At 43.7% G+C, this 24,078-nt stretch overlaps 1 protein-coding gene across 3 annotated transcripts in view; it reads left to right on the top strand.

Moving 5' to 3' along the window:
• Positions 1-18,147, top strand: part of LOC141148378 (uncharacterized) — a 101,732-nt gene extending 83,585 nt beyond the window's left edge. Inside the window, exons 11-13 of one of the 3 annotated variants that reach the window (XM_073635813.1) lie at positions 3,065-3,172; positions 4,308-4,621; positions 15,322-18,147. In XM_073635813.1, coding sequence (XP_073491914.1) covers positions 3,065-3,172; positions 4,308-4,621; positions 15,322-15,333 — 434 coding nt within the window. In that variant the 3' untranslated portion in view covers positions 15,334-18,147. Of the gene's footprint in view, positions 1-3,064; positions 3,173-4,307; positions 4,622-14,325; positions 14,727-15,293 lie in introns of those variants that run through there. The other 2 variants (XM_073635814.1, XM_073635816.1) reach the window with 2 other exon arrangements.
• The last annotated feature ends 5,931 nt before the right edge of the window (positions 18,148-24,078 follow it).

The raw sequence follows: 24,078 nt of genomic DNA, 5'->3' as shown, positions 1-24,078 counted from the left end.
CGAAGCTTTAATGATATTTGCAGATCCACATCCCTGTCATCAGTACCTGGCCCAATCACCCCTCTTCGTCTCAATCCAGACTTCCCTTGCGGCATGCACCATCACTTTTTGAAAGGTAGCTGGCCATATAAAACCTCTAAAAATCTCTGTACACAACGTTTTCACACAAGGTAGATTTTTAACACAAAAAAACCTCATATCAAGTAGGGAAGGGTCCACTACCTACCCTTGGACTAATACATTACTCTCACACTATATCCACTAACTGGATAGGAAATTCAATGTCTCTAGACCCTAAATCCCCTTTGAAACCCAATGCATTAAAGGAAGTCCTCAATGACATTAAATATCCACTATGCACTCCCTTCTATTTGCAGACACCACCCCCAATTCTGGACTAGCTTGCACAGCCTGGGAAAAAGATCTCCCACTTTCCATATCACCAGATGATTGGGAACAAATATACTTAAAGATTCATAAGGCCTCTATAAATATATCTACACAAAAAAAACAGTTACAAAACTCAATCGGGATGGTCCTGTACCTCCACTTTCATCCACAAAATTTGCCCCGACATTTCAGACTTGCTGGAGATGTCTATCTGACCGGGGTACCATCCTGCACATATGGCAGGCATGCCCTAGTATTTAAACCTATTAGGTCCACCATTTTAGCTCAAAAGTATCCACGTATGAGTTATATTGCACCCCAGTGCAATTCTTACTACACCACTCCTCCCTCCCAGAAAGCATTTATTTCAAATCCCTAGCCATGCACATGGTTAATGCAATGCGTACTGGTCCACTGGAGTACTTCACAAACCCCCTTAGTTAAACAATGGCTAGCTAAAGTTAATAAGATATCTGAAATCGAACGTCTGATCAGCATAGCTTGCGATACCCCTTCTAAATTTTCGGCCAAATGGGCATGCTGGACCCATTTCCTGACCACTGCAGAGTACAATGATCTGACGAATCCCACCAAACAACCTACAACTTGAGCTGACCGTTGACCTGACCCATTTAGTCTGCTAAGAAACGCCAATACCAAGTGTCTTTTTTTTTCTTCCTCCCTCTAGATATAATCCCTCTCATCCATTATCAAACTTGGATCCCAACCCCTTCACCCTGTCTTCCACCATCTGGCAGAGAGAGGGAGAGATGGATCTCCTAGAATCCCCCCCCCCTCCTTTTAGCAGCTCTTTTCATTTTTCTTTCCTTCCTCTTCTCTTCCTTGAGCTCTCTCTTTAAAATACAGAGACTTCTCTTTAAATATTACTCAAAGTTTATGACATACTCGAGCTTCAAAGACCAACCCCATTGTGGATTTCTTCCCATCACTTCCTGTGTGAGCTTCATCTCCCCACCTTTCTTATAATTCAAATTAAATTTTTAGGTACATTCGATAGTTGTCAATCAACCTAAAACCAAAATAATCGATCAATAGATGGAACCAACCCTGAGACTATCACGCTCACCCCCACCTCTGGGCTAATGGATCCTAAGACTTGCTCGTAGACATGTGCAATTCCTTTCGGTCCAAATACAAATTTAAACAAATTTTGGGTTATTCTGAGATTCGGATGTATCCGAATCTGCGAATGAAATAGTAACGAATAGTAACCAATTTAGTTAAAATCCATTATAATTAGTTTTGTTTATTTCTTTTCTAACAAATTCCATTTTTCCAGAACGATTAGAATTCGGATCGGTAGAAAAATGATTGACTGAGTTGAAATCTGTGTGATGAAATAGCTGGTTGTTAAGCAGCGGGACGGGAAGCCGGTAAAGATAAAGAATGTCGGCAATTGCCCGGCAATAGAGAAATGTTTAAAAAAACAGACAAAATGCCAAAATTTTAAAAAAATGGCGTGGGGTGCCCCCCAAAATCCACACCAGACCCTTATCTGAGCATGCAACCTGGCAGGTCAGAAAATGGGGGAGATGGGACCCCCCCTGAACCATACCAGGCCACATGTCCTCAACATGGGGGGTGGGTGCTTTGGGGCAGGGGGGGCTCTGAGCCTCCCACCCCAAAGCACCTTGTCCCCATGTTGATGGGGACAAGGGCCTCTTCCCCACAACCCTGGGCTGTGGTTGTCGTGGTCTGTGGGTGGGAGGCTTATTGAAATCTGGCCCCCATATCTCCCCCCCATGTGAATTGGTATCGGGTATCCCAACCCATTCACCAAAAAAGTGTCAAAAAGTAAAAACCACAAGTGACATTTTTTAACAAGTCCTTTATTAAAAAAAAAAAAAATGTGGCCCTCGATGTATTCTTGGACAATCACGGCGTCCGCCGAAAAAAATGCAAAAACCGCTCCCCCTCCTGGGAGGCTACCCGCCGACTGCCCGCTCTTCGCTTTGACAGTTCTTATATAGGCAAGGGGCAGGGCCACCCGGCTACATCACCGAGTGGCACTGCCCCACCCCAACCCATTCACCAAAAAAGTGTCAAAAAGTAAAAACCACAAGTGACATTTTTTAACAAGTCCTTTATTAAAAAAAAAAAAATGTGGCCCTTGATGTATTCTTGGACAATCACGACGTCGGCCGAAAAAAATGCAAAAACCGCTCCCCCTCCTGGGAGGCTACCCGCCGACTGCCTGCTCTTCGCTTTGACAGTTCTTATATAGGCAAGGGGCAGGGCCACCCGGCTACATCACCGAGTGGCACTGCCCCTTCTGACATCACATAACCTGGAGATCCTTTAAGCGGAGTAACCCTGTCTTAGGTGGGGTTTATTCATTCTTTTCTTTTTTATTCCTTTGTGATTTGTCTAGATTACGTCTCCTCTAATGATAACTGTTTTGTCACGTGCTTATCTCTGTTAAAGTACCTATACAAATGTTTTTTGTTCTGTAACTATATTAAATAAGTACCCCTCTTGTTCATTGATCCAGTTAGTGAAGATAATGATATACATCTAATGCTCTATATTCAGTGTTTCTGTATTGTATCATATTTTGCTTGTCCTCTTTTACTTTTAATAAACACTTTATGGAAAAAAAACATATATATATTTGCAGTTTAATCACTACACATCTCTTTTCTGTGCTCTGCAGAACCACAACCACAAGTCAATCCAGAACAAGGCAATATTACAAAGAACTTATTTGGAACAACTTCAAACAAACAATTGGGAGTATCTCCTTCCCATATATCCTCCAATGGTAAGACCCATTTATGATGGTCACAGGGCATTTGCTGCTAGAGACATCTGGAACAAAGCTAAACACTCTATTACATTTAATGTGTACATGTGTACAAATATGCTGATCATAAGAAACGCCAGGGTTGATTGGCTGAGACACAGCAGCAGGAGCCATTGGCTCCTGCTGTTGTCAATCACAGCCAGTGAGGAAGGAATGGGGGGGTGGGGCTGAGCCATGCTGTGTGTGTCTTATAGACATGCAAGGATGGCTCAGGAGTGAGCAAGCACAAGTGCCTCCATAGCAAGTCGTTTACTGTGGTGGCACTCGGGGGGGGGGGGGGGGGCCTAGGGGACCCAAGAAGAGGCGGATCGGGGCTGCTCTGTGCAAAACCATTACACAGGGCAGGTAAGACTGACATGTTTGTTATTTTATTGGAAAACTCCTGGAAGCTTTAGAATCATATTAATAGTATGGCTGGCACTAAGAGCCTATAATTGAGCACTATGTACCTTTTAGTCAACCTTTTTTCTTTGTATTGATAATTATCCTTACTGTGACCTTACTTTTTTTTCATATAATATTGGTATGGTAAACCTTGCAAATTGATTTACATTAGAAAACTGAAGCAAAAGTGGAGCAATTCTCGGAATCAACCAATTCCATTACTTTTTAAAACTTTTTTACGGAGGACTGATGCAGGAAAAATGTCCCCTGCTGTGTTCATAAATTAGCCTCAATTTTTTTAAATGAATCTTGTAATGCAGATTTTTTTTCTAATAGTAATATCCAGATTTATTGTCTAATTTTGAATATTATTAAAAGGTCTGTCAATCAAAAATGTATTCATGAGTTATGAATAGAAGGCTCAGTTCTAATCTGTTGTTGTTGCATTTGTGGGGCTTTAAGTCTTGTGAATGTTTCTTTTATAGAGATAATATACTTTACAGAATATACAGTGTGACGAGTGGGACTACTCTAGAAGTAGTAGTAAAAATCTGTATAGGAGAACACATAGAAAACAAATGTGGGGTGCTGGAGGCAGAGGGGATTCAATCTATCAGCATTTACCGCATTAAAAATATTAGTTTTAGGTGGACTGACCCTTTCATGTGCTGTATTTATTCTGATTCTCATATCTACTTTTCTATTCCAGAACCTTCACAGTCAAAACAACCTCTGCCCAACATCAGCATGGAAAAGAAAATAAGCAACATCCTGGCAAAACATTTGAAAAAACTGAAAGGGGACGGCATAAAACAATTTAAACACTTTCTCTGTTTCAGTGAACCACCTAAAAAAGAAGACAAAATTCTGCCAAGCGATGTTAAAGATAAATCTGTGGAGGATATGGTTGACCTCATCATTCACCGCCATACTGTGGAATATGTGGAAAAAACAATAAAAACATTTCTCCTATTTATGAAAGAAAACACTATAAAAACGTTGATTGAGAAAGATTTCAGACAGGTGAGTAAAAACAAATGCCTACAGTAATAAAACAACTGTTCTCTCTGCCGTAATGCAAAAACAGTTCAACAAAATGTATATTTTGATTGTGGGTGGGCACTGGTTGTATTGTGTCTCCATAAGAAACATACTGTAAGTATATAAAAATATAGTCAGCATTTTGCTCCACGTCCACAGAAAATATTTTAGGATACTATGTGTATAGTGTATGTGTAGTCTATACTGTAATATGCTGTAAATGGTGCTGCACTGTTGAAAACTAAGTAATAAACTACAAAAACTATGTGAAATACAAGTACAATTTGAACACCAGCTGGCAAACAAACACTGGTATCAACTACATAAAGCTTCTGAAATGCAACAGTGTATTACTCAAAATGAACACAAGATGGCAGTGGAAATCCAATAACCACTGTATAAACTTCTTAAAGTGCAATAGTGAAATAATACATTCAGTGCAAATACACAAATTATGAAGTGACTATATCCACACAGTCTATGAAATCACAAAGTGTAAAGTACAATTATGGTGTTCTCAGAATTCGATAAAAATAAAACTTGATTGTCCTAATCTATATAATGCAAATGCAGTGACACCTCTAACGGGGGTAGCCTCTTACCTTACAGCTGTAAGGTAACAGCATGAAAATGTAGCAATGGTCTGATTTCCTCTGCGGGTCCTTTCATGGATGTCTGGTGGATCCTATCTCCTGTGGGGGGGGTGTTCTCCTTGTATAAATCCAGCAAATGGTAGTGGTTGATATACTCCGCTTCCACATACACCCCAGACGGGGTAAAAAAGAAGGGGGTGGAAGGAGAGGAATGCCCAGATAGTGTAGTATATCTTGTAAAAGGCTTTATTTAATAAAAACACAGTAAAGGTAACACTCACATTTGTTTGTAGTAAAGTAAGTGCCGAGCTCGTCACCAGTGTCCCTTCAGGTTGCGCCTGTCAGCCAATCCCGATGCCTATTGTCACGGGTCACGTGACTTCATCAGGGGTTAAAGGATAAAAAGCGAGATGTCATTAAATAGGATAGAAGTGACAGATTAGTGCCATTTTGTTGAGGACCTCATGGCAAACAAAGGTTGCGGACATTTTCAATAAGTCATCCATTAAGTAAAAAGGAAGGCTACTAGAAAATGGCCGCCACCTTTGTTTGCCATGTGGTCTTCAACATAAATGTCTAGTGTTGCAAAGTCCAAACAACACTATTTGGTAATAGTGTATAAAAATGTTCAATCTGTGAAATATTCCACTAGCTGTGTCTCCTTTTTGAGTATGAATTCCACCATTAGTTGTAGCCTTCACCTGTGATATTCTACATAAAACATTCTACTGGTGTTTATAACCCAAATCCCAGTGCAACAAGGGCTTTCTGTATCTTCTCCAGTGCTCCACCAGCTAGTGAAAATATAAGAGTGGCCCCGTACCTGTTACCTAGACCTATGTTATAGGTCTAGGAACACCTGTTCCCCAATGTCAGGGGTAGTTAGATGCCCCCCTCCTGTTACCTTCTGACACTTTTCCGGGCTCTTCTGTCTCACCTGTCCAGAACTGCAGCCAAAAGATCAACTGGCTGTACATAGATATGATCGAGGACCAGAATGTCCCTGATTAGGGATGAGCCAAACACCCCCCTGTTCGGTTCGCACCAGAACATGCGAACAGGAAAAAAGTTCGCTCGAACACGCGAACACCGTTAAAGTCTATGGGACACGAACATGAGTAATCAAAAGTGCTAAATTTAAAGGCTTATATGCAAGTTATTGTCATAAAAAGTGTTTGGGGACCTGGGTCCTGCCCCAGGGGACATGGATCAATGCAAAAAAAAGTTTTAAAAACGGCCGTTTTTTCAGGAGCAGTGATTTTAATAATGCTTAAAGTCAAACAATAAAAGTGTAATATCCCTTTAAATTTCGTACCTGGGGGGTGTCTATAGTATGCCTGTAAAGGGGCGCATGTTTCCCGTGTTTAGAAGAGTCTGACAGCAAAATGACATTTCGAAGGAAAAAAAACATTTAAAACTACCCGCGGCTATTGCATTGCCGACAATACACATAGAAGTTCATTGATAAAAACGGCATGGGAATTCCCCACAGGGAAACCCCAAACCAAAATTAAAAAAAAAAAAAATGACGTGGGAGGTCCCCCTAAATTCAATACCAGGCCCTTCAGGTCTGGTATGGTTATTAAGGGGAACCCCGGCCAAAAAAAAAAACAAAACATTGTGGGGTCCCCCCAAAAATCCATACCAGACCCTTATCCGAGCACGCAACCTGGCAGGCCGCAGGAAAAGAGGGGGGACGAGAGTGCGGACCCCCCCCTCCTGAACCGTACCAGGCCACATTCCCTCAACATTGAGAGGGTGCTTTGGGGTAGCCCCCCAAAACACCTTGTCCCCATGTTGATGAGGACAAGGGCCTCATCCCCACAACCCTGGCCGGTGGTTGTGGGGGTCTGTGTGCTTATCTGAATCTGGAAGCCCCCTTTAACAAGGGGACCCCCAGATCCCGCCCCCCCATGTGAAATGGTAAGGGGGTACTTACCCCTACCATTTCACTAAAAAACTGTCAAAAATGTTAAAAATGACAAGAGACAGTTTTTGACAATTCCTTTATTTAAATGCTTCTTCTTTCTTCTATCTTCCTTCATCTTTTTCTTCTTCTGGTTCTTCTGGCTCTTCTGGTTCTTCCTCCGGCGTTTTCATCCAGCATTTCCTCCGAAGCATCTTCTATCTTCTTCTCCTCGGGCCGCTCCGCACCCATGGCATGGGGGGAGGCTCCCGCTCTTCTCTTCATCTTCTTCTTCATCCTCTTCTCTTCTTCATCCTTTTTTCTTCTCTTCTTCATTTTCTTCTCCGGGCCGCTCCGCATCCATGCTGGCATGGAGGGAGGCTCCCGCTGTGTGACGGCGACTCCTCGTCTGACGGTTCTTAAATAACGGGGGGTCGGGGCCACCCGGTGACCCCGCCCCCCTCTGACGCACGGTGACTTGACGGGACTTCCCTGTGACGTCACGGGGAATGCCACAGGGAAGTCCCGTCATGTCCCGTGCGTCAGAGGGGGCAGGGTCACCGGGTGGCCCCGCCCCCGTTATTTAAGAACCGTCAGACTAGGAGACGCCGTCACAAAGTGGGAGCCTCCCTCCATGCCAGCATGGGTGCGGAGCGGCCCGGAGAAGAAAATGAAGAAGAGAAGAAGAGAAGAAGGAAGAAGAGAAGAGGATGAAGAAGAAGATGAAGAGAAGAGCGGGAGCCTCCCCCCATGCCATGGGTGCGGAGCGGCCCGAGGAGAAGAAGATAGAAGACGCCGCGGAGGAGATGCTGGACGAGAACGCCGGAAGAAGAACCAGAAGAGCCAGAAGAACCAGAAGAAGAAGAAGATGAAGGAAGATAGAAGAAGAAGAAGCATTTAAATAAAGGAATTGTCAAAAACTGTCTCTTGTCATTTTTAACATTTTTGACAGTTTTTTAGTGAAATGGTAGGGGTACAAGTACCCCCTTACCATTTCACACGGGGGGGCTGGGATCTGGGGGTCCCCTTGTTAAAGGGGGCTTCCAGATTCCGATAAGCCCCCCGCCCGCAGACCCCCCCAACCACCGGCCAGGGTTGTGGGGATGAGGCCCTTGTCCTCATCAACATGGGGACAAGGTGTTTTGGGGGGCTACCCCAAAGCACCCTCCCAATGTTGAGGGCATGTGGCCTGGTATGGTTCAGGAGGGGGGGCGCACTCTCGTCCCCCCTCTTTTCCTGCGGCCTGCCAGGTTGCGTGCTCGGATAAGGGTCTGGTATGGATTTTTGGGGGGACCCCACGCCGTTTTTTTTTTTTTGGCGCGGGTTCCCCTTAAAATCCATACCAGACCTGAAGGGTCTGGTATGGAATTTAGGGGGAACCCCACGTAATTTTTTAAAAAATTTTGGCCGGGGTTCCCCTTAATAACCATACCAGACCTGAAGGGCCTGGTATTGAATTTAGGGGGACCCCCCACGTCATTTTTTTTTTTAAATTTTGGTTTGGGGTTTCCCTGTGGGGAATTCCCATGCCGTTTTTATCAATTAACTTCTATGTGTATTGTCGGCAATGCAATAGCCGCGGGTAGTTTTAAATGTTTTTTTTCCTTCGAAATGTCATTTTGCTGTCAGACTGTTCTAAACACGGGAAACACGCGCCCCTTTACAGGCATACTATAGACACCCCCCAGGTACGAAATTTAAAGGGATATTACACTTTTATTGTTTGACTTTAAGCATTATTAAAATCACTGCTCCTGAAAAAACGGCCGTTTTTAAAACTTTTTTTTGCATTGATCCATATCCCCTGGGGCAGGACCCAGGTCCCCAAACACTTTGTGACAATAACTTGCATATAAGCCTTTAAAATTAGCACTTTTGATTTCTCCCATAGACTTTTAATGTAAAGTAGTGAGTGTACAGCTTGTATAACTGTACATTTGCTGTCCCCTTAAAATAACTCAATACACAGCCATTAATGTCTAAACTGCTGGCAACGAAAGTAAGTACACTCCTAAGTCAAAATGTTCAAATTCAGCCCAAAGTGTCAATATTTTGTGTGGTCACTATTATTTTCCAGCACTGCCTTAACCCTTTTGGGCACGGAGTTCACCAGAGCTTCAGAGGTTGCCACTGGAGTCCTCTTCTACTCCTCCATGATGACATCACGGAGCTGGTGGATGTTAGAGACCTTCCGCTTGAGGATGCCCCACAGATGCTCAATAGGGTTTAGGTCTGGAGACATGCTTAGCCAGTCCATCACCTTTATCCCCAGCTTCTTTAGCAAGGCAGTGCTTGTCTTGGAGGTGTGTTTGGGGTAGTTATCATGCTGGAATACTGCCCTGCGGTCCAGTCTCCAAAGGGAGTGGATCATGCTTTGCTTCAGTATGTCACAGTACATGTTGGCATTTATGGTTCCTTCAGTGAACTGTAGCTCTCCAGTGCCGGCAGCACTAATGCAGCCCCAGACCATGACACTCCCACCACCATGCTTGACTGTAGGCAAGACACACTTGTCTTTGTACTCCTCACCTGGTTGCCGCCACACACGCTTGACACCATCTGAACCAAATAAGTTTATCTTGGTCTCATCAGACCACAACCACAGGACATGGTTCCAGTAATCCAGGTCCTTAGTCTGCTTGTCTTTAGCAAACTGTGGGCTTTCTTGTGCATCATCTTTAGAAGAGGCTTCCTTCTGGGACAACAGCCATGCAGACCAAATTGATGCAGTGTGCGGCGTATGGTCTGAGCACTAACAGGCTGATCCCCCCACCCCTTCAACCTCTGCAGCAATGCTGGCAGCACTCATACGTCTATTTCCCAAAGACAACCTCTGGATATGACGCTGAGCATGTGCACTCAACTTCTTTGGTCCACCATGGTGAGGCCTGTTCTGAGTGGAACCTGTCCTGTTAAACCACTGTATGGTCTTGGCCACGATGCTGCAGCTCAGTTTCAGGGTCTTGGCAATCTTCTTATAGCCTAGGCCATCTTTATGCAGAGCAACAATTCTTTTTTTCAGATCCTCAGAGAGTTCTTTGCCATGAGGTGCCATGTTGAACTTCCAGTGACCAGTATGAGAGAGTGAGAGCGATAATACCAAATTTAACACACCTGAGACCTTGTAACACTAATGAGTCACATGACACCGGGGAGGGAAAATGGCTAATTGGGCCCAATTTGGACATTTTCACTTAGGGGTGTACTCACTTTTGTTGACAGCGGTTTAGACATTAATGGCTGTGTGTTGAGTTATTTTGAGTGGACAGCAAATTTACACTGCTATACAAGCTGTACACTCACTACTTTACATTGTAGCAAAGTGTCATTTCTTCAGTGTTGTCACATGAATAGATATAATAAAATATTTACAAAAATGTGAGGGGTGTACTCACTTTTGTGAGATACTGTGTATATATATGTAGCAAGGTCCCCGGCCTCCTTCAGTCTAATGAAAACCTCAAGGGCCAGAGATAGCTGACTTCCTTCTGTATATGGTGGTTTGTGAGGCATAGTGGGTGCAAAGTGGATAAAGTTGTTGGGCGCCAGACACTTCTTGAATGCAAAAAAGATGTTTACTCCTCTTACAAACTTTTATGGGGGAAAGAGAGTTAGGGCCAGGACACCCTTAAGTAGTTACAAATTTAATTAGCAGACTCCGAGACTTCAATAGGAAGACAGCCGTGCAGGGAAAGGCCTCCAGCAAGATGCCACATCTGCACTTCTCCTATGGCAACAGTCTTTAACAGTTCCTAACACAAAGCATAACAGTTCCTTCACTTACTCTACAACTTCTCCTTGTAGTTCTTCAGCACACTAAGCTCCTGGTCTCTCACTAGACCCACTGATTCACTGCCACTGAATCCCTTGAGCTCCTGCAATCTTCACGGTGGTACTTTCCTCAAGCATCATCCCCGCTTCTCTATGCTGGTTCCCTAGCTTGGCACTCCTGATACTTCTCAAGCTTCATCCCACTGGCCTGCTCGGTCCCTGGCTTGACACACAAGGCTGCTCTGCAAGCATCACCTCTGCTGGCAGGGTCCCTGACTTGATCACCGCCTGAAGTTTCCTGACTCTTCACCATGCCTGTTCGCTGAGAATACTGCTCCGGTACTTGCTTCAGTTACTCACCGTGGTCCCTGGTAATAAGGCGGATGGTCCATTAGTGGCGACAGCTTCCCCTCTACCTCCGACCACATCAGGGTCTCCAGCTGGCAGAACCGTCAACTCTGGTTGGACTGCAAGCCGCAGTTCCAACCCTGCGCTGCTGTCTTGCTTCTGGACAGGCCCTCAGACAGCCTGGGAGCCAGATGCCCCCGGGATAGGCCCAATCTCCAGCCTAGCAGCCCGGGGCAATATGACACACATCCAGGTGGCACAGATCATGGATCACCTGACTCCACCCGAATACATAGGCTCTCCCAGCAGGCCAAGGGATTTAAGAAAACCCCCGCTCATTGGCTGAGATACCCCATATACCCATAACCTGACCTTGGGTTGCCCTTCTCATAGCTAGTACCACCAAGTACCCGGCCACCTAGTGGTAGAACAGAAAAGTGCAACAAGGTCAAACTTAGGGAGAAATCAACAGATCTCTAACAATCAACCAGAATAACTACTCCTGGCAAGTAAATTTGTGAGGAGCAACCCTGCCTAAACTCCAGGGTGATACATCTATAAACACACACAAATAGAAAACCTCCATATGCACTACCTCAGTGTTTCCCAACCTTTTTTTCAGTCAGGGCACCCTTTAAAATGATGCACAATCTTGAGGCACCCCAATCTAAAATGTAAAAAACAAAACTAATAGCAACATCCACACACATAGGACATCCAACATTAGAGGTGATTTATTTTTCCAAAGCAAGAACACCTTTGCACACTGGTACCGACTAGTATGCCAATGTTTCTCTTCTCATTCAGTTTCTCTCCCTTACTCAGTTAATGTGACCCCAGTGCTGATGGAGAGGGGCAGGGTTGGGGGCAAAGAAATGATGCTGTGCAGGTGCCAGAAGTCCTTATCAACTGATAATGTCATTGGTTGTTAGGATGCCTGTGGCTAGAAGGTTGTAATGGTGCACAATGAAAATGGCTTTGTGTAACAAAAAGGCAGCCTGGATTTACCAGGTGGCTTCTGTACAATTTTTGGGCAATTTTTAGGCATTTGCTAAGGCACCCCTGTAGATACCTGAAGGCACCCTGGTTGAAAAAGGCTGCTCTGTCCGATACCCACAGTTGATCCAGAGGAATGTCAAAAAAAACCCAGCAAAGCATGACCCAATTTGCTTCAACAGGGGAAAATTTTTTCCTGATCCCACTAGATGGAATAAGATATTCCCTGGATCAACTTTGCCTATAAATATTAGTATCCCGTTATATTATGTACATTTAGGATAGAATCCAGGCCTTTTTTTAAAACAATCTACTGAACTGAACAGAACCACCTCTGGAGGGAATCTAGTCTACATTTTCACAGCTCTTACTGTGAAGAAGCCTTTCCGTATTTGGAGATTAAATCTCTTTTCCTCCAGACGTAAAGAGTGTCCCCATTGTACTCTGTGATGAACTTAAAGTGGTTGTAAACCCATTACAACCACTTTAACCTACAGGTAAGCCTAGATTAAGGCTTACCTGTAGGTGGAAGAAATATCACCCAAACCTAAAATGTTTAGGAGATATTTGCAGAAATAGCAGCACCGATGTCTACGGCGCATGCGCCGTAGACATCTGGCGCAGGCGCAGAGTGTGCCATTTCTAACGGCGATCATGCCGTTAGTGGCAGCACCAGCATGCATGCGCGGGAGTGATGTCATCGCGGCTGCGGCCAGTCACATTGCTGGAGCCGCTATACCCGGAAGTCACTCCGGGATAGATGGCGGCGTCGGAGGAGGATAACAAGGACCGCTTTGGGGGCTTCGATCTCAGGTACGTAATTCATAATGAGCTAGTATCCTATGCATACTAGCTCATTATGCCTTTGTCTTGCAGGGTGTATTTTTTTTGTTTTGTTTCAGAGGCTTTACTTCCTCTTTAAGGTGAATAACTCTACACCAAGTCCACTATATGGACCCCTTATGTATTTATAGATGTTGATCATATCCCCCCTTAATCTCCTCTTCTCAAGAGAGGATAAATTCAGTTCCTGTTGGGGGGCGTGGCTAGCCGGCGCCGAAGATGGCTGCTTGAACTCACAGCTCTTCAGTGAGGTAGAATACCGGAGTGTCCAGAGCCTGTCAGAAGCAGCGGATCGGAGCCATCTCTACCCCAGAGCTCCAGAACGAACAGAGCTACGATGTCCCGTAAACGGATGGGTGATCATCAGCCCAAAAAGCTCACTACCTTCATGTTCCCTCCGGAGTCCCAGGTCAGTGATCCGCAAGATGGCGGCGGCCACCTCGCGCCGAGGGAGGCTTACACAGATCTCCCAGATGACAATCAGGGCGAAATGGAAGCATTAGCACTTCCCCTGCCCCCCACACAAGACACAGAGTCCGATCCTCTCACTAACAGCCCAGACAAAGCCAGGATGCGGATGGATGCACCGCTCCCAAAGCAGCCCCAGGCAGCATCTCTTACACAGGCCTTAATCCGCTTCAATCTAACCAGGCCTTGCACAGCTCCATGGCCTCTTTCCCCACCTCAGGGCAACCAGTTATGGATGGCAAAGTGTCACAATACTTTTGAACTCTGGGGTTAAGTCTTAATTTATTTGATATTTAAAGAAACACTTGCCACTACCATATAGTTTACGTCAATTTGAATACATGAAGCACATTTTTTCAAACTGGGGGGATAGTAGTTTAACCCTCTGTTGTCACTTGCTCTTTGGTTTTTCATATACATGGTCATTGGCCGAGGTCTGACCACATTCAGGTACATCAAGGGGATAGCCCCAATAATCACTTAGGTTAATGAACAGAGGTTGTAATCTATCCACCATTAAATACTTCATTGTATAATAGGGCAGCGCCACTCTTTCTCCCAGACCACTTATCATATCTAAGCAATTGGGCCCCTTGGGGAACTAATTAGGGAGAGGCTGCAGCTCGTATATTGTCCTAAGCGCGGATTTATCTATCTATTTTTATCTACAGTTATGGATACTACCCTGAAGGATATGCTCATGTCCCTGCAAACATCCTTAATGACAGATCTCTCCTCTCTGTTTCATAAAATTAATACAGATATGAGTGCGATAGATCAGAGGGTTACTACCATAGAAAAGGGCATGACAGAATGCACAACCACAGTGAACGACCTGATTGACACTTATGAAGAAGTGAGAGATGAGCAGGAATGGGTAAGGGCCAAGCTGGCCGATTTGGAGGACCGCTCCGGACGCAACAACGTGAAACTAAGGGGGGTCCCTGAGAATGTACCGCCAGCAGACCTGCCAAAGTACGCCAGGGATCTGCTACACACCATTCTACCAGACGCTTTGCCTAGAGACATTATCATTGACAGGATACATAGAATAGCAAAGCCCTCACACTTAGCGGCAACAGTACCAAGAGATGTACTCATGCGGGTACACTTTTTTCACGTGAAAGAGAAACTGATGTATGAGGCCAGGAATAAAACCCAGCTACCCCGCCCGTATGACGGAATTCAGATATTCCCGCACCTCTCCAAATACACGCTTCAGCTCAGGAGGAATCTGAACCCTATTACAAAAGGGCTCTATAATCACAAAATCGTGTACAAGTGGAGATATCCTGCAACTCTCCTCATATCAAAAAATGGCACTACCCACATTGTCAGTAACCTGCAAAAAGGAATGAAGTTACTACATGAATGGGGCATAATCCTAGAACCCCCGGCTAATATTACACCGCCTCTACCGCACCACAAACCACCACAACCTCGCCGCCACCAGGGAACCAAAGGCTATCAGTCCCGGAATACTACCTGAACATGACAGGCCAAAATCAACAATGATTAATCTCCCTCACTGCTCACTGTTTATTGTTGAACACTTAGTTCTTGCTAATTACTAACTGTTTCCCCCAACAGCGGCTTAGCTGACTTCAGCTTGCTTATAGGTTTACCTACACCGCTTCTCTTCCTATATTGCCTGACTTACACATTCAGGAAAGTTATTAGTGGCATACCTGTGTTCCTATCATTTTCTATTTTTTGTTTGTTACTGCAGTTATTCTGACGCGTTATCTTTTCATCAGTTCCTGCTCTGAGCTCCTGTCTCCAGCGACACCTCCACAGCATGGACCTCAAATCTCTGTGCAAGTGAAATCTCTACACAACTCGACTATGGCCACGGTACTGTAAGTGTTTACCATCTAATCTCCCATCTTAGAAACCACTGTCATCCAGAAATGCCGCTTAACATTTTATCACTGAACGCAAAGGGACTCAATTACCCTGCTAAAAGGCACTCCCTTTGGCGCACTGCGGAAAAACTCCAAAGTGACATTATCTGTGTCCAACAGACCCATTTACTGTCCCAATCGACATCCCTCTGCTCCAATAGGAAATTCCCCACTATCTATCATTCTACTTTCACGTCAAAGAAAAGAGGAGTCCTCATTGCTATTAAACACAATATAGACGTCCGATTAACACAGGAGATTTCTGACCCTCAAGGTAGATTCTTAATTCTACTCTGCACCATCAACAATGTCAAATATACCCTGCTGAATATATATGCTCCTAACACCCAACAGATGTCCTTTATAAGGAAGACCGTGCGTAAAGCACAAGAAAATAAACAAGGCCACCTACTTCTCTGCGGTGACTTTAACCTAGTGATCGATATACATATGGATACTACTTCTGCTGCGAAAAGGAGAGACTCCCCCCTGAAGCAATTCCTCACATCACAGGATCTATTTGATGTCTGGAGATGCCATCAAGGGTCGGAAAAAGATTACACATACTTCTCTTCACACCATAAATCCTACTCAAGAATAGATATGTTTATTGTGGACAAATGGCTGTTACAAAAAATTAGTGCTTCCGTGATCCACACCATGTCGTGATCAGACCACGCTCCCATAACGATCTCCATTTCTGACACTGCCCACCAGAGGAATACTTTTCTCTGGCGCGCTAACAATTATGTATTGCAACACCCAACTTACTCTCAGGAAATTTCAGAGCATCTAAAAAAATACTTTGAGCTTAACAACGGATCGGTGGGGGATCCCGCCATGGTGTGGAATGCGCATAAGGCTGTTATTAGAGGTATTATACTGAAGTTAAGCCATTTCTGTAAAAAAAAAAGAGGACGCAGCGTGTTAACGACCTGACTTTTCAAATTGCCCAGATTGAAACCCTACACAAATCTGACCCACGTCCACAAACACTGGCCCAATTGTTGTCACTAAGACAGGAGTTGAGGACTCTCCTCCTCCACTCCTTTGAAAAAGTACAGAGGAAAATTAGAGCTATGCATTATGCTACTTCCAACAAAGCAGGGAAATTATTAGCACAACGCCTGAAGGGGAGAAGGACCAAAACTAAGATACCCCACATGACCCACCCGCATGCTAAGCAGATGCTGACTAACCCTCAAGACATAGCTGTTGTGTTTAGTGCTTATTATAGTGATCTATATAATATTGGTAGAGACCCGTCCACACCATAACCCTCCCATGACGAGATTGATGCATTTCTGCAACAAATTACACTCCCCAAATTGTCAGACGTGCAACTTGACGTCCTAAATGAACCCTTCACCGATCAGGAAATTCTAGCCACCATAAATTCACTTCCCCCTGGTAAAGCCCCTGGACCAGACGGCCTAACAGGGGAATATTACCGGAAATACTCCAGCCAACCAAACTCAGTTTTGCAACAACGCTGCCTCCTCTTCTAAACTCCCTAAAGAAACGTTGAACGCTATTATCTCCCATCCTGGGTGGACGTCATATAATGGCCTTGGGTTCCTGGCCGTCTAGGAGGCGTGCGCGCGCGCCCGCTGCGTTGCTCGGGACCTGGTGCGTGTGCCCGGCGGCCGCGATGTCCGCCGGGCACCCACGATTGCCCGTTATCCGGGCCGGACCGTGGATCTGTGTGTGTAAACACACAGATCCATGTCCTGTCAGGTGAGAGGAGAGCGATCTGTGTTCCCAGTACAGCGGAACACTGATCGGTCTCCTCCTCTTGTACGTCCCTGCCCCCTACAGTTAGAAGCATTCCCTAGGAAACACATTTAACCCCTTGTGTCCCCCTAGTGGTTAACCCCTTCACTGCCTGTCACATTTACACAGTAATCAATGCAATTTTATAGCATTGATCGCTGTATAAATGTGAATGGTCCCAAAAATGTGTCAAAAGTGTCCGATGTGTCCGCCATAATGTCGCAGTCATGAAAAAAAAATCGCGATTGCCGCTATTACTAGTAAAAAAAATAAATAAATATATATTTTTTAAAAATGCCATAAATCTATCCCGTATTTTGTAGACGCTATAACTTTTGCGCAAACCAATCAATATACGCTTATTGCGATTTTTTCTACCAAAAATATGTAGAAGAATACGTATCGGCTGAAACTGAGGAAAAAATTTGTTTTTTTTTTTTAAAAATTGGGATATTTATTATAGCAAAAAGTAAAAAATATTGTGTTTTTTTCAAAATTGTCGATCTTCTTTTGTTTATAGCGCAAAAAATAAAAACCGCAGAGGTAATCAAATACCACCAAACCTATATTTACTGATTTAATCTTGCTATAAACTTTCCTGTTAAACATTCTACTTATATAGTTCTGTTTATTATTATGATGCGATTTCAAATGAACATGTACAATGTGCACATTGTATGTATCTGTATCTGATTTAAAACAATAAAAATCTATTGATAAAAAAAAAAAAAAAAAAAATTCAGTTCCTGTTGAGGGAGACACACTAAGCCCATGAGATGGATTTGCCACAAAAAGCACTTTTGACTCTTTTATCCACGAGAGTCATATGGGTTTGGTAAGCAGATAAGCATGTTTTCTCTGGTAGTGGTGCACAGAGATTGGCTTTCATAATAAGAAGACGTTTTTGCATCTTCTATAACAGACTTTTTTTTTTCCTTTTTTTATACTGCTATTTGAGCACTTTGTATAATTTGTGTCTAATTTCTCAAATATTAGCGCATGACTTAGTATTTATATTTAGAACTACTTTCATGTTAAATTCGTAAAACCATCAAATAACATAAAACATTTCTGTACTTTTCTGCACTATGTTATAATTTTTTTTTAATTGCTAGTTTTTCATCTTTTTTTTTTAAATGCCTAAAAACTAAAAAAATTCAAATAGAAAAAACACTCACAAACCATTTCAAGCATGTTGTGGAGTCACAAATCAGCTTAAACAAACTGAATTTTTCTTCCTTTTGACTCCTTTTGACTTCAGTGCATTTTTTCTAAATGGTGATGTTCCAATGCAACAATAAAACTGATGCCAACATTTTTGCAAAGTGAAATCAGACAGTTTTGCTCATCCCTTATTGTGAACTATACAGAAAATCAACAGTCTGAAAATTCTAACATAGACAAAGCTTTGTGGTCTGATTATCAAAAATTTCAGCCTAGATTCACATCATTTTACATGGATTCAATTTGGAAAATGTGTGAATCTAAGGCAAAGTCATTGATAGACTTTGTGCTATTATTTGTGATTTTTTATAGATTTCAGTGATATGTGTTATCTTTTCATCGGCCTAGAATGTTTAATGTTAATTTTTAAAACTGTGGTCAGCTGAACTTGTCTTAACAGCTAGATCAACAATAAAATTTAAAGAAGAATGTCAGTGTTTAGAAACATTTGAGATGAGTGAAGTTACCTTATAAAGGTGAGTCTTTAATATGAGCCCTTTAAAGACCACAGGCTGATTACATTTTTTTTACAGTCCAAATGAGTTTAGTTAAAAGCCCTGTAAAGATAGTATTATTCAGTATATGAATTCCTTAATTCCTAATTTTACATATCTTGGTTTATATGTTCCTCCACATTTACAAATTCAAACTTTCTGAAGAGAATGTTATGTAACTCTTTTGCAGCCACCGAGCTATGGCTTAAACAAGTTGTATGGCTCAATTGGCCATATAGAGGGTAGTGGGGGTCCGGGTACTGCCCTGGGGGACATGTATAAATGCAATGATTTTAATTATGCTTAAAGTGCAACAATAAAAATGAAAAATTAATTTAAATATAGTGCCTGGGGGGTACCCTTACTCTTCCTGTAAAGTGGTGCATCTGTGCCATGTATAGAACCTGCTGCAGCAAAACTGACATTTCTAAAAAAAATATATATATATAAAATGAGAACTAAATTGCCGGCAATGCCATACTATTGCCAACAATAGAAAAATGTTTAAAAAAATAGCATGGGTTCCCCCCAAAATCCATACCAGACACTTATCCGAGCATGCAGCCCGGCAGGTTAGGAAAACGAGTGCCCCCCCTCCTGAACCATATCAGGCCACATGCCCTCCACATGGGGGGGTGGGTGCTTTGGGGCAGGGGGGTCTCCTCCCAACCCCAAAGCACCTTATCCCCATGTTGATGGGGACAAGTGCCCAATCCCCACAACCACAGCCCAGGGTCTGAGGGCAGGGGGCTTATCGGAATCTGGTAGTCCCCTTTAACAAGGCTGTCCCCAGATCCCACCTCCACCCTATGTGAATAAGTATTGGGTACATAATACCCCTACCCATTCACCAAAAAGTGTAAAAATAAATAAAAACAGGAGGCAGACAATTCCTTTAATAAAAATAAAAAAAACAGTGTCCCCAATGTAAACCCATTGTCAATCACAACAACACCTCCACAGCCAAACCCAAAAAATAAAAATAAAATTCTCCGCTGTCAACTAAGGCAAACCGCCGAATGCCTGGCTTTCCGTTTGACAGTTCTTATACAGGTAAGGGCAGGGCCACCTGGCAATGTCACCTGGTGGCACCGCCCCCTTGTGACTTCACCGACCCAGCATGCATCAGTGGATAACGTCACAAGGGGCAGTGCCACCAGGTGATGTCGCCAGGTGTCTCCACCCTTACCTATATAAGAACTGTGAAAGGGCAAGCCAGGCATTCAGCATTTTGCCTTAGTTGACAGCAGAGCATTTTCTTTTTCGAGTCCGGCGGTGCGGCGGCATCGTGATTGACAATGGATCTACATTGGGGGACATTGTCAAAAACTGTCTCTGTGTTTTTATTACTTTTTGACACTTTTTTGGTGAATGGGTAGTGGTACTATGTACCCATACTCATTCACATGGGGGTTCAGGATCTGGGGGCTCCCCTCTTAAAGGGGACTTCCAGATTCCGATAAGCCCCCTGCCCACAGACCCCCACAACAACAACCTTTCCTGGCCTGCCAGACTGTATGCTCTGATAAGGGTCTGGTACGGATTTTGGGGGGGATCCCATGCCATTTTTATTTTACATTTTGGCATGGGGTTCCCTTAAAATCCATACCAGACCCGAAGGGCCTAGTATGAATGGGGGGGGCCCAAACCGTTTTTTTTTTTCACTTTTTTATAGCAGTGTTTTTATTTTTTTAATTTAGCTGTCAGTGGGGAAGACCATTATCAGGTTATGACTGATGACCTGAAAATTTGGGCATTCGCTGAACGGGTGAACAGGCGATGTTCAGGCTGAACTTTTGCTCAGCCCGAACCGTTCACCCAACTCTAGTAGCTAGTTGTCAGCTAAGAGTTAGTGGGACAGCATAGTAAAAAAAAATCATACGTATAACAGGAGAAGATAAAGGATCTTCATTTGACAGTGAAAGAATCCATACTAAAACCGTACTTGGGACAGTACTCCACTTTAATTTATACACCATGAATCCAAATAGGAGTGTGAACATTTTGCATCAAAATTCGGAGACCAACTCTCACATGTCAGATATTCAGTGCACTTCAGCAGATCATCAGTCAGTTCTGCAGGCCTCAGAGCAACAGCAAAGGTGGAAGAAGTACAAGCAGAAGTCTTATACTCTCAAAAAGAAGCCAACTTGATGAGGCCGAAAGCCAAGTTAGAAGCCCATTCCTTGAGGCAAAAAGCAGAGCTAGAATCTAGTATGAGTGTGCTGGAGACTGAAAGGGTGGCAGCAGCAGCATCAGAAGAAGCTGTGATATATACGAAACTACAGTTGGGCCAGAAGGCAATTTGTGCCAAGACCTTGCAAAAATAGCAACCCATGATTCAGCGCAAAGGGCTCAGGAATAAACCATGCTCCAGACCAAGTTATCAAGCCTACCTCCAACATAGATCCACAGTTTCCTGACTTGACATACTGACAGCCGTCTCCAGAGATACCTGAACTTCTCTCCGCTATTCACATTAACTCTAAAAATGTCCCAGTGCCAAGGGTACACATTCAAGAAAGCAAAGACTATGCCAACCCTCAGCATCCATTATGTTACCTGGGTTATCATGCATCCTCCTTCAGAAACAGCCCATTAGGATCCTCGGAGACAACTGCTCTAGCAAATAACCTAATTTGGTGAGAATTAGTGAGCACTAGGCTACTGACATTTGATGATTGCACCGAGAACTATTGAGCATGTAAGACATTTTCCCAAGACATCACCCGGGATCTATAAGTACAAACACGTAAACTCAGCACTCATCCTGTTGTGAACCAATTGTATCTATCCAGTTAAATTGCATGGGGTATGGGGCTTGGTAATACATGCAGTAAAACAGACAAAGGGCAACCACACATGGTGGTGGACTGGGATTAATCAGCCTGCTAACACTAGAAAGCAAAATGTTAAAATGTAAACCTCTATCAAAGCTACAATGGATAAAAGATACAATGAATAAAAGATACAGTGTTGAGAACAACAACAATCCCAGAGGCACGAACAGATAGTAATTTAAGCGGACATTCAGTCATTTTTTCATCTTTCCATCTATTAAATCTTCTGCCCTTGTTGTTTTAACTCTCGGTAGTAGTTTTTTTTCTGCCAGTAAATACCTTATACAGCCCTGTTCATTATCCTAGGCTTATGACATCATTCACAGCTCTCTCTCCCTCTCGTGAGAGTTTGCCAGGAAAGGAGGCAGTGAGTCATAAGAGGGCCAATGAGAGCTGCAGAGCTGGAGGTGTGCCTCTGTTTGTCTGTGTAAATCTAAGAAGTGAACAGGCAGCAGCTTCAGCTGCCCACAGTTAAAATGGTTGCAGCCAGACTCAGTGGAGGGAGATTTCTGCAGCATATTTGGCAAGTACAGAATCACAGAATATATAAAATAATATTCAAAGTGGTTGTAGGGAAGCTTCAGAATGGCAAAGATGTTTTTATTACAAATTATGTGAGCAGACTGCAGTTCCTCTTTAATTAGAATGCTGCTGACTACAGCTAGCTGAGTAAGGCTGCCTTCATGGATGGGCTGGGAACCTGAACACTGAAAGGGAGGAAGGGAGAGAGAAGGGCCAAGCAGCTGCTCGGGCAGTAACATTTTTTATTGGGTATTATATGATAAAAAAAAGATGGTGATGCACTCACAAATTAAAGCCACGAGTGGATAAAGTCATAATGACTTTGCCCCATCATGGCTCAGTAGTCATAGTCCCACCCCACACTATAAAAGGTTCCTTCCAACAGGAACCCTTTGCAGTGTATTATTGGAGTGGAGATATACAGAGCAGGGCTCTGTTTGCTACTAGCAAGTTAGTGTGATGCTGGGGGTTATTTATGAAAGGCAAATCCACTTTGCACTACAAGTGCACTGAAAGTGCACTTGTATGTGCAGTCGCTGTAGATCTGAGGGGAAGATCTGCTGATTTTATCATCCAATCATGTGCAAGTTAAAATGCTGTTTTTTTATTTTCCGTGCATGTCCCCCTCAGATCTACAGCGACTGCACTTGACAGTTCACTTGTAGTGCAAAGTGGATTTGCCTTTCGTAAATAACCCCCATTGTGTAGAGTGTCAGTGTAGCGTTAGCTTAGTCTGAGTATAATGTGACTATAGTGTGAGTATAGTGTAGTGTCAGTGTAGTGTGTCAGTATAGTGGGAGTATAGTGTAGTGTTAGTGTAGTGCAGTATACAGTGCTGTAAACCCCCCTTCTTTTTTATTGGTTGCTGCGTTTTTTTGTCCCATGGCCACCCCCTTTTTTTTAAATTGTCAGACGCAGTTGTTCTGACTGCGACACTGTTGTTCCACGTTATTTAAGTTTTTTCTATCAGCAGTCCTCAATTTAAAGTGCACTAAACACCCCTTTGCATTGAATAAAGTGCATTTAATTACACATTTACCAGTATCTATTACATTTAGGTAATAAACAACCCCCCCATCATGTCTGGGAGGTCAACAAAGAGAGAGGCAGACATTTCCATGCCACTATGAGGGGACCAGCAGCGTATGTGTCCACAGATACGAGTGGACATGTCTGTCCTCAGGCAGGGCATGTTTTTCTCTGTTTAGTGATGTTGCCCGTGCTATCCAGCCACAGCATGCAGAGGAGGTGGTGGACTGGCTTACTAAACCATCCTCATCCTCCTCATCCTCTATCACCCAAGCTGAGACTAGTGCGCAGTCCACTGCAGCTGCCAGAGCGGCTTATTCTGCCTCCTTGTCCACAGCTACTCCTGCCATAGCCCCAGCAACATACATGGAGGAGTCAGCTGAATTATTGGAACACAGCATCCGCCACTTGCTTCTTCACGATGCACAGGGATTACTTTATTCTGATGTTGGTTCTGAGGTTGAGGACAGGAGTAATATGAGCCTACAGAGAGGGGAGAACACTGATAAAAAGCAAATTGGCAGTCATGTTCCCCCAGCCGCAGCGTATTACCAAGTTGGCTCCAGTGATGATGAGGATGGAGGGGATGATAATGATGCAATTTGGGTGCTGGATAGAGCAGAGGAGCAAAATGAGGAGGAGGCACAACCCCAAGGAGGTAGGATGTCCGCCAGAGGCAGCCATCATGGAAGAGTAGAGAGCACCCACCCTATTCCATCAGATTGTGG

This window comes from Aquarana catesbeiana, linkage group LG06 (genome assembly GCF_042186555.1).
Source record: "Aquarana catesbeiana isolate 2022-GZ linkage group LG06, ASM4218655v1, whole genome shotgun sequence".
In the NCBI taxonomy this organism is placed as follows: Eukaryota; Metazoa; Chordata; class Amphibia; order Anura; family Ranidae; genus Aquarana; species Aquarana catesbeiana.
Note: the sequence above shows the minus strand (reverse complement) of the source record. Positions and strands in the feature narration are given on the sequence as shown.